General features: G+C 37.0%; 1 protein-coding gene across 1 annotated transcript in view; it reads right to left on the bottom strand.

The window, feature by feature from the left end:
• CACNA2D2 (calcium voltage-gated channel auxiliary subunit alpha2delta 2) overlaps positions 1–14,757 on the bottom strand; it is a 731,412-nt gene that overhangs the window by 22,860 nt on the left and 693,795 nt on the right. The window contains exons 23-24 of the mRNA XM_070735804.1: positions 8,545–8,605; positions 1,984–2,081 (exon numbers count right to left, since the gene is read on the bottom strand). Of these exons, the coding sequence (XP_070591905.1) occupies positions 1,984–2,081; positions 8,545–8,605 (159 nt within the window). The remainder of the gene's footprint in view (positions 1–1,983; positions 2,082–8,544; positions 8,606–14,757) is intronic.

Raw genomic sequence — 14,757 nt, 5'->3', positions numbered from 1 at the left:
GATTTATCTACCAGGTCTGCTGGAAGTTTGTTCCAAGGATCTACTACTCTTTTAGTAAAATAATATTTTCTCATGTTGCTTTTGATCTTTCCCCCAACTAACCTCAGATTGTGCCCCCTTGTTCTTGTGTTCACTTTCCTATTAAAAACACTTCCCTCCTGGAACTTATTTAACCCTTTAACATATTTAAATGTTTCGATAATGTCCCCCCTTTTCCCTTCTTATTATTTATTAGATTTGTATGCCGCCCCTCTTCGTAGATGGTAAATATATGCTGCCTCGAGTCTTCTGAGAGGGGCAGCATATAAATTCAATTAATAATAATAATAATAATAATAATAATAATAATAATAATAATAATGTATTTCTGTATCTTATGCACACAGACACAGATTCATATACTTTTTTGGCCACGTGTAATAAACATGGCAGAACTACATATCTATATTTGACTGATATGGAAGGGGATTGACTGAACTACTTTCCTTGGGAAGCATACTTTTAGAGCCTAAAGCAGGGGTGTCAAACTTGTGTCATCACGGTGTCATGTGGTGTATCACAACTTCCCCCCACTGCTAAACCAGGCATGGGAGTGGCCATGCATAATGCAACCAACCAGTGAAGTGCGAGTTTGACAGTCCTGACCTAAAAGGATACTTTAATCAATACTTGTCCATAAAGACAGAGAATACCATGACTCTTGTTTCTTGTTTCTTCAGTTGCACTAAGTTACACTGAGAAATCAGGCTAGCTATATAATGTAGGGTTTGTTTCTGTGAAGTACATTTTATGGTCATAAAATCAGAGAGCTTTAGCCTCTGATGAAATGTGACCTGGTTCCAGCCAGATCAAGCCTGAAGAAATCCATATACCTATGATCAAATGCAATATTATCCAATGACTGCATACTTTTTAAAAGGTAAGTCCCATCAATTCCATTTCGGCAAGCTGATTATACATGTACATTATTATACATGTACATGTAATGTACGTGTACTTTACATCTCCTAACTGTGGTGGCTAATCAATTTTGCCAGACTATCACAATTGAATATTCTGCAGAAAAGGCCCTAGTGGTTGGGGATCCAGTACATCTGCCGCACGAATCCCAGCAAAAGGTTAGATCCCACAGAGTGGGCCTTCTCCGGGTCCCATCAACAAAACAATGTCGCTTGGCGGGGCCCAAGGGAAAAGCCTTCTCTGTGGCGGCCCTGACCCTCTGGAACCAACTCCCCCCAGAGATTAGAATTACCCCTACCCTCCTTGCCTTTCGTAAGCTCCTTAAAACCCACCTCTGTTGTCAGGCATGGGGGAATTGAGACATTCTTTCCCCCTAGGCCTTTATAATTTATGCATGGTATGTTTGTTTGTTTGTTTGTATGGATGCTTAGTTTTATAATAAGGGTTTTTTAGTTGTTTTTAGTATTTGATTTACATGATGTTTTTTATTACTGTTGTTAGCTGCCCCGAGTCTACGGAGAGGGGCGGCATACAAATCCAATAAAATAAATAAATAAATAAATAAATCTGGGGATTGCTACAAAGTTGAAATTACATCCTTGTTTTATGATCCCTATATATTTTTTCTATTCTCTCATGGATTATTTTATGCTATACTCTCTCTTCTATTCTTTCTCTAATTCTATTTCCTTGAAGGTGCCCTCTATTACCTTCATTGTGTATTATTGTGTATTGGACAAAATGAATGAATGAAAGAAAGAATGAATAAATCCACCTTACCATAAGGTAACAATTCTGAGCTACAAAAGAAACACATCTTAACACTTTATTTAAACAAACATGAAACTTTATTTAAATAACCTATTTTTGGCAACTTTTGCCTCACCCTATCTTTAAAAATAGATTTATTTAATAACCCATTGCTGCTTAGTAATGGATTTCCCTGGATTCTCTCACTCAAAAAACCTGAAGGCTTCTTTGGGATGAGATTTTCTGTCCATCGCAGGCCTTTGGGGTACTTACATTGTTTGGAGTCAGGCGTCACCTTTTCCATGAGGGCAATAAAGTTTTCCAGGAATTCAGTGTTGTTATCCGACAGGTTGAGGTCTTTGCAATATTCTCTGGTTTACGAGGAAGATTTGTCGATTGGAAGGATGAAAAAGTTGCGGTTAGTTTTCTTTCTCTCAGAATTGGCCTAATCATGTGCTCAGCACAGGTGAAGCAGCTACTCAAATTAGCTGGGAATGGTTAAGACAATGAAAGTGGGAAATATGTGGAGTTATTTAATGAGTCAAATCCTCACCACCACCCTCTTTGCTCAGAAATATGATTTTTTGCATTCAGTGTGCATCTCATTATCAATATTTAGGGCTACCGGACCTTTACTTTTATAGATGTCTTCAATCTATAGATGGGTAGAGAAAGAAGTACGTGTAAGAATCTAGTACGTTTCAAATCTAATATCTGTATAATATGTACTGGTGAGTACTTTGAGAGTTGGGGCGATTGTATGAAGGGGTTTTATGCTAAATCTGCTAAGAAAGGCTGTTATTTGGCCTTTTTCACACTGGTGTTACAGCACCTCTCAAGAGTAACCGGAAGGCTATAAAATAATACAAAGTCAATTTATGAAAATGCAGCAGGAAGCCTTTGGGAATATAAAAAAGCCTTTGGCTATATAAAAAAACCCGTGGCATAACTCTTTTCTGTTATTTACTGGTGTCATAAAACACCACCTGAGTGGTTTCTTAATGCCACATAAAGTACAGCACACAGCACTGGGTAGTACTATGCATCACTGCATTTTCAGATTTCTGCAATAATTGAGCCACTCTATTTCTCTAAGAACTTACTGGCTTATTTTAATTCCTCCAGGGTTTGCAACTTAATTAAACTCTTGATCTGCTTTTGTGAATTTCTATAGACATCAGTCTTTACTATGATTTTCAACATGGCACTTGTATAGAAGCGTGACCGTGCTACTTATTTAAAAAAACCCTCTATTTTTATCCAGTATTGGAAAATAGCCTCATTTCCTTCCTTTCCATTTCCTTCTAACATTCACTGTAGCTTTCACAATGATGTTGGGCGCAGGGGGAAGAAAGCAACATTTTAAAAAAGAGGATCCATATAGAAGCTGTGAGGTTCTTCAGTGAGATGCCAAGGATACAGATTTGATATTATGGTATCTGGTCTTTTCAGAGCAGCAATGGGGAGCTTGTGGATTTCCAGGTATTGTTGAAACAGAATTCTAAGCTGGGATAGTCAGTTGTAATTGATGTCAGTAATGGAAGTTGATCAACATACGGATCTAAAAAGCTCACCACTTCTCTAGAGGGAGCAGCAGAACTCAAGCTGTGAATATTATTATTATTTTCACTCCAGTATTGATATTTGAGGGCAGGGAATAAGTGAGACTGGTAATCTGGGACAAAAGAAAATTTCTTTACTGTATCTTAAATGGGACTATTATCTCTTGCCCACTTTATTTAGATTATATGCATCCCCAAATAAACCCTATTAAAAGTATGAAGATAAGTAATAGCTATCTCCAAGCTAAAAGGTATATGCAGTGCCAGTTACTTGATATAATGGGTCAATTTATACAGCCTTAAATCTATCTCACTAAAACCATTCCAGCTACCTTTCTAGATTCACTTTCAGCATCTTTTAAAGGTTCTTTTCCGAGATGATTCTGTTATAGGACTTGACAACTATATTTGCAATTCAGAAAGAAACCTCTGCCCATTGCTTCCACAATGGCACTGCTTTTTTCATATCTACATGTAATTGTTTTCTAACAGTAAAAGTTAATTTAAGATGATATGACAGATATCTAAAAAAACAACCACCACTAGGTGATATCAGTTCAAGCCAAGGAGAACTGAAAGGAAACGGACAAAAAGGTTAATTCTTCCTTTGTGTACTAATTCAATCCACAACCATTCTCTCCTTTCTACTGTATATAGTTGTAGCTTTAGTTTACTTTTTTAATAGAAAAAAAAATGGAAGTTGGAGGAAGAGTTGTTGAATCAGTAATTTGAAGATGGATAAATTTCCCCCCCACTTATCTGATTGCTGCAGCATTACAAAATGTATTCAGGTTAGGAAATATCTTTCTTAATAGTATGTATGGTTTTCTTAATAGATTGCTTGAGTTAAGCGGATATAATTTGAATGAAACACACTAATTCTAATTAAATGATTGAGTTTTTGCATGGCAACAACTGTAGTCCAAATCATATATAAGTGCCTATTTATATGCACGTAGCGCTATCTATCTATTTAACTAGGGATGCTACCCAATTCAAATGTCTATGGAGATTCTCAGTCATCCATTATGATTGCCCCAAAGGTATGTTTTTTCAAAAGAACCGAAGAAGCTCCTTTGATGAGAAGCGAAACATCTTCAAAGAAAAACAAAATACAGTTGCCTTTTGAAAAAAAACACCATTGGGACAACCCAATTCAAGTGTAGTCAGGAGCATTGGTTAATTAAGATCCCAGAGAAAACAACAAGTTAATAAGTTTGAGTGGAGCCTGATTTACTGTCTTAAGAATTGCTCAATCTGGAGGCACAACTGCATTGTTTTTGCTTTTCCTCTTTGATCGGTGTGGGATTTTAAATGAGGGATAAAAATACTTACCTCTCTCTTAATGAAAAGAGGAAAGAGGTAGGTTCAATGATTTGTGAAAAGAGTAGAAGATTCTCTTATTTATAATGTTTTGACACAGAATTTGGTTTCCCTCAAAAGAGTCTAAGGCCAAAGTTGCTAATTCTAGTAAATCCGTACCTATTTCATCACCTATTGCGAAACTTACCATATGCTCTCATTAGATATGATCTCTTCATTTATTGTGGTCACAGTCCAACCCAATAATTAAAATAGGTGTCATTATTCTTTTCTTTTTGATTTTTTGGGGTGGAGTGGAGGAGGATAAAAGTCACCCATCTTTAGTTGACTTCATATTAAATATGAAAAATGTTTCTTCTGCAAAACTCCACTTTTTTGAGAAAGTGTGGGACAAGATAGGAAAGTGTGGAAGAGGGATATATGAGAGAAAACACTAAAGATCTGGCTTACTTGTGGAACAAAACAAGATTCCACAATGCCCAGAGATTTTCAGGACAGTCACAGTAGATCACTCTTCACCATAGCAATAGAAAACAGGATGGGCAGCCATGCTTTACTCCAAGATTATGTATCAAAATACTGCTACAGACACATATTGAAACTGTAGACATATCTGTACCCTTCATTTAGACAAGATAGGTGCTGGCATTTGCATGCAAGAGTATAGGCATGTGCAGTACTATGCTTTATATATTAACCTATTTATCAGCTCAGTCTTTTTAATGGGTTAACCTGTATGTAAGATTGTACCTTGCTGTGAGTCCATGCATTTGCAGATATAGACCATTGTGAATTGCAACGATGTATAACAATACTAGGCTTGTTCCCATCACCACTTGCCATTATCTTTGGGAATTTTTATTCAACCGAAGCAATGACGTTTGCATGGTCTAGTTTTGCATTGCCAGTTACCAAGGTCTGGAGTTGGAAATTGTGTGTGTGCATCTCTGTAGCTTTCAGAATTAAATATTAAGAAATAATTTAGGACAGGATAGAGACTGCAATTTAGAATGTGATTTTTCTGGGTTCATGACAAATGTCACATGGGACATCTCACCATATGGTCAGATGTAAAAGATGATAGTACCCTTTATCTTTTAACAGCTAAGGAGATAGCGATCGGTGTAATTTGTGCATCTATAACAAAAAGTAGTTCAACGCAAAAATCTGTCCATGTATAAATGGAATACATTCTGTAGATGAAACTACTTAGCTATGTTGCATAGACATCTTTGGCAAAAAATCAGTAAGTCCCTTTAAAAGGTTGGTTCAAACAGAAAGTTAATGAGTTTGAACCAAGTAACAGGTCCCGTATACATCTCATTTGCTAGGTCCAACAAGATGAATGTGTATGAAAGCAGAAGCAACTTAAATATATTCTGTAGAGTATCTGGATAAGATTTGACGGTCAACCAGTTTGTAACAGCTTTTTCATAAAAATAAAATACAAGTTTATTTAGCTTTAATAACCTTTCGATTTTTAAAAATCACTGAATGTTAATGCAACATAAAATCTTGGGCCGCCCAGTTTATTTTGCTTCTTGAAGAGCTACATATATATACTGTATGTATATATATATATTATTGAAAAAGATACATATACACAATATTTTATCCACCTATGTATCTACACAGATATGTACACAGATATGTGCTTGCACACCCACAAATAAATTATCAGTGATATATGGTTTCTGAAAATTACCATGGACTATTGGCCACATTAGTAATGAGGAGACTTCACCGCACATTGCCAAGCATTATTGGGGCTGAAAGGCTAATAAATAGTGTAGCTGGAATTAAAGAAATGTCATAAGTAATAACTAGGAACGAATGCTTGCTAGAACTGAAGCCTGTTTGTTCTGAAATAATCAATCATAAATCTGCATTTCTTGACTTCTGATAGCTTCCAATGGACTGCATGACACCTCATGTAGAACTGACAATAGGGGTATTGGTCATCTTAGTTGCCACTGGGGGGAGGTGTGGTCCAACAAATATAAAAGGAATCGGGTTGGGAAAGGCTGCAGGATAATAAAAAGTATTTCCCTTTTATTTTATGACTATCTATGCATCTATACAGAAAAAGGGACATTTTCTCCCAAAAATCTTAAAACATAAAAATTTGAACATAAACTGTTATCCATGATTTATAAAATGTCACAGAGAAATTTCTATGTATTTCTGTGCTGGACAGTGTTCAGTGCAGAAAAAAGTGCCCATTAGAAATGATAGTAGGGTGATCACATCAGGAGTTCATAAATTCAGATACCCAGTAAATGATGACAGCAAAGAAACACACTTTAGAAGAAAAGGGCCTATCTGGATTTTTGTACCCCAGATTTGGTAACCCTAAATGATGAAAAACTAGGAATTTTGTACCTCTCCTTGTGTAGTATCAACTCCAAATGCAAAGAACTGAATGCAACAATTGTCAGTGAAGCCCATTCACTGAAATTGCTAAACTAGAATCAACAGAATTTAAGAATATAAGATATACTTCTTCATTCATCCAGGTAGAGTAATCTGAAACTTGAATCATGGCAACTGGACTTTTCTTTTTTGGCTTGAAAAGCAGTGAAAAGTTTCAAACCAAAAAGGAAAGGAGTGTAGTTGAACGCTAGTTTCTAAGCAACCCTGCTCAATAAAACGAGGACAGGATGGTGCTGTTTGGATTGGTTCAGCATTATATGGAGAGATAGAGTTTCCTCATCCCAATTTTTTTTTTAAAAAAAAAACACCTTGTAAATGTCTCATGCATTTTTAAGACTGCAATCCTATAAATACTTACCTGGGAGTAAAGTTCACGGAATACCTCTAAATATAGGATTGCTTTTAGGATTAATACATGTCGTAGCTGTTTAAAAAAATGTTGGAATTTCACATATCCATTGCATTATAAAGCTGAATTTATGATAAAGGCTATTAAAATGGCATTTCTTCCATTTTCTTTCCATATATATATGGTGATTGGAGCCTGAGTTACCAGAAGATGCCCAGTTTACTGCATCTTTAAAAGTCTGAGTAGAAGGGGTTTCCACCCCCACCCCCCCACAGCATGGTATGCTTTCCTGAGACTCAGATTTTTTCTCTTCTAAAGAAGTATGGTAGGAGCTCCATCATTATTTGTATTTGACCTTCTATGATTGAAGGATCCAAATAGATTTCACCATTGCAAATGATTATCACAAACAGTGGCCATTATAATTTCATCTGGATGCCAAACGTATCACCAGTTTATGAGATGTGGGTTGATGTTGTGTTGCCCGTAAACCTAACTAGAATTATTTATTTATGGAATTTGGAAATAACATAAGGAAACATCTCAGACAAGCCCCTTCTGAGTTCACACAAAGATAAAGTAAGGAAGTGGGAGCCCATTCTTCAGACTTGCAAGACTTCTACTGTTACAGCTATCACAATAAAAGTAGCCATGTTCAATACGATTTCTTAAGCTGGGGAAATTTAGAGATGTTTTGGTGGAATTCCTCCTTACATGATCTCAATAGGATTGAAAACATGGTTGTCTACTGGTTTGTTTGTTTGGGTTTTTTGAGGATTTTCAGAAACTATACCTATATATGTGTGCTACATATGTGTCTCATATGCAGCCATACCCACATATATATTCTTCTTATGTAGGTGAGTGAACAGAAGGTGGGACAGCTATGCTGCCAGCCGCCAATGGTAGCACAATGTAGTGTAGGTGGCGGCAATCATAGTCCCCGAGACTGGCACACAGGCAGACGACAGACACACACAAAAAAAGGGGAGAAATGATCAAGACATTGGCACAATGAGGAGGTGTATCAATTCCAAAGGGGGGGTCAGGAGTGATGGATATCTGAAGGTGTGGCAGGGACGGAAAAAGGGTTGGGGAAGGGGAGTTGAACCACTCCCAGGATTGGTGGTTAAATGGACACCTCAGCAAGCTCACACACAAAGCTACCTTGGAGCAATGAATACATGTCCCTCGGACTCAAAGCTGTTTGGCAGCAGGTATTCAAAATCTGCAACAGAAAGGTAACATTATGCGGTGGGGAGTTGAAATGAGGGAAGAAGGCAGCTTCGGTTTCAGAAGATGACAGAGCCAGAGCAAGAGGAAATGGGGCCGAAGGAGAGAGAAAGAGAAAAGAGACAGGAATAAACAGAAGAGGCAAAACCACTGGCTCGTTTTTTTTAACAAGAGAGAAAGGAGAGAATACACTTTGGGTGCTCAAGTCACATCAGAAGAAAGTTATAGCCAATAAGTTGCCAACGTTGAATGGATTTGGAGAGTTAATCATATATAATTAAAAATCCATAATATGTAATTAAATATATTTGGCAGATTGTATATATATATGTATATATAAATATTGATTTGGGACTATATATAATTATACCTACAAACATATATATCTTCATACATATATATATATATATAAACACACACACATATATGTATGTTTAGTAGGTCATGTGGATATCTCTCTCTTATTATGAAATTACAAAGAAAAGAAATCACATGCTCTGCTCATACAAAAAAGAGAATTACTAAAACAATATTTTCTAAGAAAAATTATTTTTCAGGCATCAACATGGCCAAACCAGGGTCCTTTATGAAGACAGTCCAACCAAAGACTTACCCATAGCTAGAGGTAAAACACAATGCATTGTAGAGAGTGCAGCTGCTGTCTTTACTTAATAGAATTCGCACAGCATTGCAACAGCCATCCCTGCCTTGGTTAGAATGTGCAACAGCCTTCTGAATTCCATAGAAGTAACTCACGTAATCAAGTCAACTGTGAAGCATTAAACACGGTCAATATTCCAAAAGACTATTGAGCTCTGATAGTTAAGGTACCAGGATAGAAACCAGGAGACTATGAGTTCTAAGTCTTGCCTTAAGCATGAAGGCTGGTTGGTGGTGACTTTGAAAATAAAAAAAACTTTCTCTCTCAGCCCAACTCACCTCACAGGGATGCTACTGCGGGTAAAATAAGAGGAAGAAGGAGCATTAGTATGTTTACCACCTTGTAAAAATAATAAAAGTGGGATATAAAGAAACATATTGTACATTTTAAACCAGAAAATGGTTATTTATTAAAATGAGGAACAGGTATGTTATTGGGATAAAGTGTTCTATTAGGAGCAGAGAAAACCACAGGGACATTTCTTGGGAAAATGGAAATTAAACTACCATGAGCTCCCCAAGAAAAGCTGAAATATGAATTGAATGAACGCGTAAATGAGTAAGTAAGTAAGTAAATAAATAAATGGTTCGCTTAAATTATAACCCTGGAACAGCAAAATAGGACCAAAGGTATATTTAACACAATTAGCACAAGCACATGCAAATGGTACTCACTAGTAATGGTGCAGGTGTTGAAAATGATCTAGTGTTTTCCAGAAAAGTAATAATCCCTATACTGTAATCTGTACATTACAAATGTTTTTCATTTTGTTATTTGGTTTTCTACGAGCTGATTAATTTCCAGTAAACTTTTGGTGCATTCCTTAAATACTTGCCAGATGTTACCATGTTCTGAAAATTTGCAAGTTTCCTCACATTTAATTCTCACTATTCAAAAAAGAGAAGAAATCTTGCGGCATGAAACAGAGATAGAAGAATCCCAATGTCCTGAATTTCTATTGTTATAGGAAAAGAGAAAAAAAGGACAGGAAGTATTGTTATACTTTATTGGAATTAGTGTTTTATAAAATTATCCTATATATCAGGGTTGTCAAACTCCAGGTCCGTGAGCCAGATTCGGCCTATGGAGCGTGTAGATCTAGCCTGCAGAGCTGTCCTGGAAACAGAGAAGGAGCAGCCTATGTGAGCAAACACAGAGTGTGGGAAGGCCGTGTACAGCTCTTTCATGCTCCGTTTTTGTCGGCAGAGGATCGCAGGAGGCCACCTCAGCCGAAAACAGAGTTTGCAAGGGCTGTATGTGGCCCTCCCGAGCTCCATTTTCACTGGCAGAAGGTTGCAGGAGGCTGTCCCAGTCAAAAAAGGATCCTGGGAGCAGTGTTCCCTCTAATTTTTTTTTGGGGTGGGCGGAAAAGTATAGTGTCTGAGCGGCAGTCCCTTCGGGACTGGGCAGCACAGAAACAATAAATAAATAAACAAACAAGCAAGCAAACAAACAAACAAACAAATAAAAAACCCACCCTGTTTTGCCTCAGAGAATTTCAAAATAAAATACTGCACTGTGTGTCTATAACAGTGAGCTCATAATAGGGCAACTCTATCAATATCAAAATGCCACTTAAATAGTTGAGCTAGTTTCAAACTAGATTTTGAATTTCTTTCTCTCTTCCTTACTCCCATTCTTTTTCTTTCTCTTTTCCTTCCTCTCTTTTTTCTATCTGTTTCTCTCTCTCCCTCTCTTCCTTTCTCTCTCCTTCCCTCTCACTCTTTCCCTCTCGGCTTCTGGGCAGGTTTGGAAAACTCTGAGTTGATGATGATTTTTAAGTGAGCGATTGCTCACTGCTCAGCTTAGAGGGAACTATGCCTGGGAGCCCATTTTACCTGGCAGAGCATTCGGGCCACAGGTGCCCCCACACAAGTTATGTCAAAGTGGGCATGCCCACCCTGCCCATGCTCACCCCAGACCACTGAGGTCAAATACAACCCTGGTGTGGCCCTCAATGAAATATATATATATATGTTCTACCCAGACGTATCTTAATTGAGTAGGATTAGAAACTCAATTTAAGATATGCTTTAGTGGCCTCTAAAACATAACTAAACTAAGCTAAACTAAGATAAGCTAAACATCTTTATCATTGCTTCTGCCAAGTGACCTTGCTAAAATGGATGAATTCCTCTAAAATTTTATTTTTATGAGAAACAAATTTTTAAAACTAGAATTGACATGCCCTCTACACTTACGGGACATCTGTCCAATAGCATTGCCATTTTCCGTTGAATTATGTATTATCTTTATCTGTTTCATTCCTGACCTCTAGGAATAATCGATGAAAGCCTGTGCCATAAATGATGCCATGAGAAACAAAAGAACTGAGTGCAATCATCACAGTGCTGTGACTGTGCTTCAAGTCCTTGAATTATCTCGTGCAGCACTTTCGTGTAATTCTTATAAGTATGGTAAGCAAAATGAAATCCTGTGGAATCTCCTTGGCCAATTTTCACAGAAAATGATTGCCAGGACCATTTCTGAAACCAATTTATGAGATAGGGGGAAAAAGCAATGCATAGCAATTTATTCAGCTTTTAATCTAGAAAAGTGATTCGGAACTATACCACTGTTACTGCTGTCAATGGTTACTGATGGAGTATCAACATCTATAACTTACTGATTCTCTTTTGCTTCTGTCCAACATTCAGACTGAAATACATAATACCTCGTCTTACGAACTTAATTGGTTCCAGGACGAGGTTCAAAAGGTGAAAAGTTCGTAAGATGAAACAATGTTTCCCATAGGAATCAATGGAAAAGCCAATAATGCGTGCAAGCCCATTAGAAGAATCCAAAACATTAAGGCAGACGAAGCTGAGGGCAGACGAAGCTGAGGTGAACGGAGTGGGGGGAGGGACAGCGAGAGGTGGCAAGAGGTGGCAGTCCTAACGAAGCAATGCGAAAAGAGCCTCTCTTGAGCTCCATGGGTCTTTCCCTCCTGTTTTTGCTCACCCCGTTCTGCTCATTTTCCCCACACCTTTCTCCTCTCTTGAGCTCCATGAGTCTTTTCCCCATGCAGTTTTGAAGGGGGGAGTTTGTCGCTGGGATTCAAAGCATCGCTGGCAAAAATGAAGGGAATCGAGGAGCCTCAGGGAAATCTCGGCGGCTGCTCGGGTTCGTAAGGTGAAAATAGTTCGGAATAAGAGGCAAAAAAATCTTAAACACTGGGTTCGTATCATGAAAAGTTCGTATGAAGAGGGGTTCGTAAGTTGAGGTATCACTGTAAGTCCCAAAAAATCTGATCCAACCAAAACAGTGCATCCAATTTTCTACTTGATCAGATTTACCGATAGCTTCAATTTAGACGGCTTTCTATGCTTTTATGTGTCTTTCAGAGAATAACCTCAAACCCATAATTCCCTTGGGATCTTGATACAATTTTTAAAAACCATAATTTTAATCCGGGCATAACTTAGTTGAACTTTTTTCTGGATAGCTCATAGGTTCATAACCAATATTTAAGGAAGCATCAAAAGGAATGTATTGGGATTCAATAATATTGCAAATGATAACCACCTAATGTTTGTAATTGGATTTTATCTGGCTATTGTGTTTTCTTTTCTTTCCTTTTTGATTTGAGAGGAGGGTGAGGATATTTTTGTTTCTGCAAGAAACAAAAATTCAGGCCAATGCAGGGATTTTCATGCACTGTTTTCAATGTTTCAGAAGAAAAGACATAATTTCCAATCTGCTTCTAACAGACTGAAAAGTGAAAACAAACGTGGTATGGTTTGCTCTCCTGATTTATTTATATTTTAAAAAAATATTCATGCTGCTCTTTAAAATAACAAAAAATAATACTTAGGAAGCATATTTTTTTAACAAAGAAATAATTTTGGATCATGTTCTTCTTTTCTGCAACCCTACATTGCTCCAGAAAGAAGCATTCCACTACAAACTATTTAAATGGAATATGTTCATTATCTCTTTTATTGAAAATGCTACAGGATGCATATCAGTTTCATCTGTTCATCCATAATCATATGATGGGTATTACTTTAATCTGGATTAATTTTGGCATTAAAAAGTAATAATATTTTAAAAAAAATTAAGGATCACTGTGAGGCTAATTCATTAAGATCAGGACTAAGTAATTTGTCCATATCTTCAACTCCTAACAAATCCTTCATTATCTTCTCTTCTAGTCAATCCAATCTGCAAACATCAACCTCTGCCAGGCTCATTGGCACTCTAATCACAATCCCTATGGCGCCACAACATTTAGCAATAATTAACACTCTAGACTTGGCAGCAAGACCGCAAACATATATAATTGACTGCCACAGAAGAATTTATTCTAAATTAATGGCTTAACTAAAAAAAATGAAAACAACCCCCTGTCCCCCAAATTTTCTAGGAATATAAAATCATGCCAATTGCCAAGCAAAGATTTTAAAAAATAAGAAAAAGAAAAAAGGAGGAACTTGCTGGCCTTAATAGCCATAGCCACAATGGAAGAGCAAGATCTTGCTTTGACCAGAATGAAAATAATTGTGATATTTCCAAAGCGAAACATAGACCAGTTCGCTAAAAAAAAGAAAATATATTTGCAATCATTTGTAAATTGCAACCTTTGTGCTTATATTGATCATTGGTATGTCAGCACAAGTTACTAAGAATAAGGCTCAAATGAATGGGAAGATAAATACTATTGGACTTTGTGCTGCATATAGCTCCTAATTCACGTAAGTATGAGAGGAAGTACAGCATAATTAGATTTACAAGACTCTGTTGGTACAGCTATTATCAATAAAAATAGTATTAGCTTCCCGTGGAATTGATTCCTGCTCTAGTCTATGGGAGGGTGGGGGCTGACAAAAATCTCATTGTGCTGTGCCCCTTCTCCTCTTTACATTTATGTGAATTAGGGTGGCATCCATCTGAGCCTTTCTCATATTTTCTGCTTGTTGTAGACTTAAAATGTTTTACCTTTGGTTAACAATAAATGATCTTGCCTACCTCCATTAAGATTATCTTCATTACTTTCAACAGGCCTCTCTATAGCAGACTAAACAATAGTCAACAATAGTGTGTAATACATAAAAAAACATGTGAATAGTTTTGTACCATTTAGATTCATTCAAAGGCAAGAAAAAAACACAGGCTGAGGCTTCTGTTGGAGTTGAAATTCAGAGTTGAGTTTGCCACAATTCAGGATGGTTCTTTGCAGGTGTGTGCATGTTACTTACACCCTTCATATTTACACATTAGTGTATAGAGCCCGAATGTGTGAACTCAGCAACATAGTCTCCTGCGATGTGGATAAAGGCAGCATACCTTTAATATATTAATAAGTTCTAGGCAAGGAATTCTACCCAAATATAATTGCATATTTTATATCTACCTTCTAGAGAATAGTATAGTGTTTTATGTCTCCGTGAACTTTTAAATCTCCTTTGGTCTGGATAAAAAGAAAGAAAGAAAGAGAGAGAGAGAAAGAGAGAGAGAGAAAGAAAGAGAGAGAGAGAGAGAGAGAG

This window comes from Erythrolamprus reginae, chromosome 2, assembly GCF_031021105.1.
Source record: "Erythrolamprus reginae isolate rEryReg1 chromosome 2, rEryReg1.hap1, whole genome shotgun sequence".
NCBI lineage: Eukaryota > Metazoa > Chordata > Lepidosauria > Squamata > Dipsadidae > Erythrolamprus > Erythrolamprus reginae.
The sequence above is the reverse complement of the archived record's forward strand: the minus strand, read 5'-3'. Positions and strand labels throughout refer to the sequence as shown.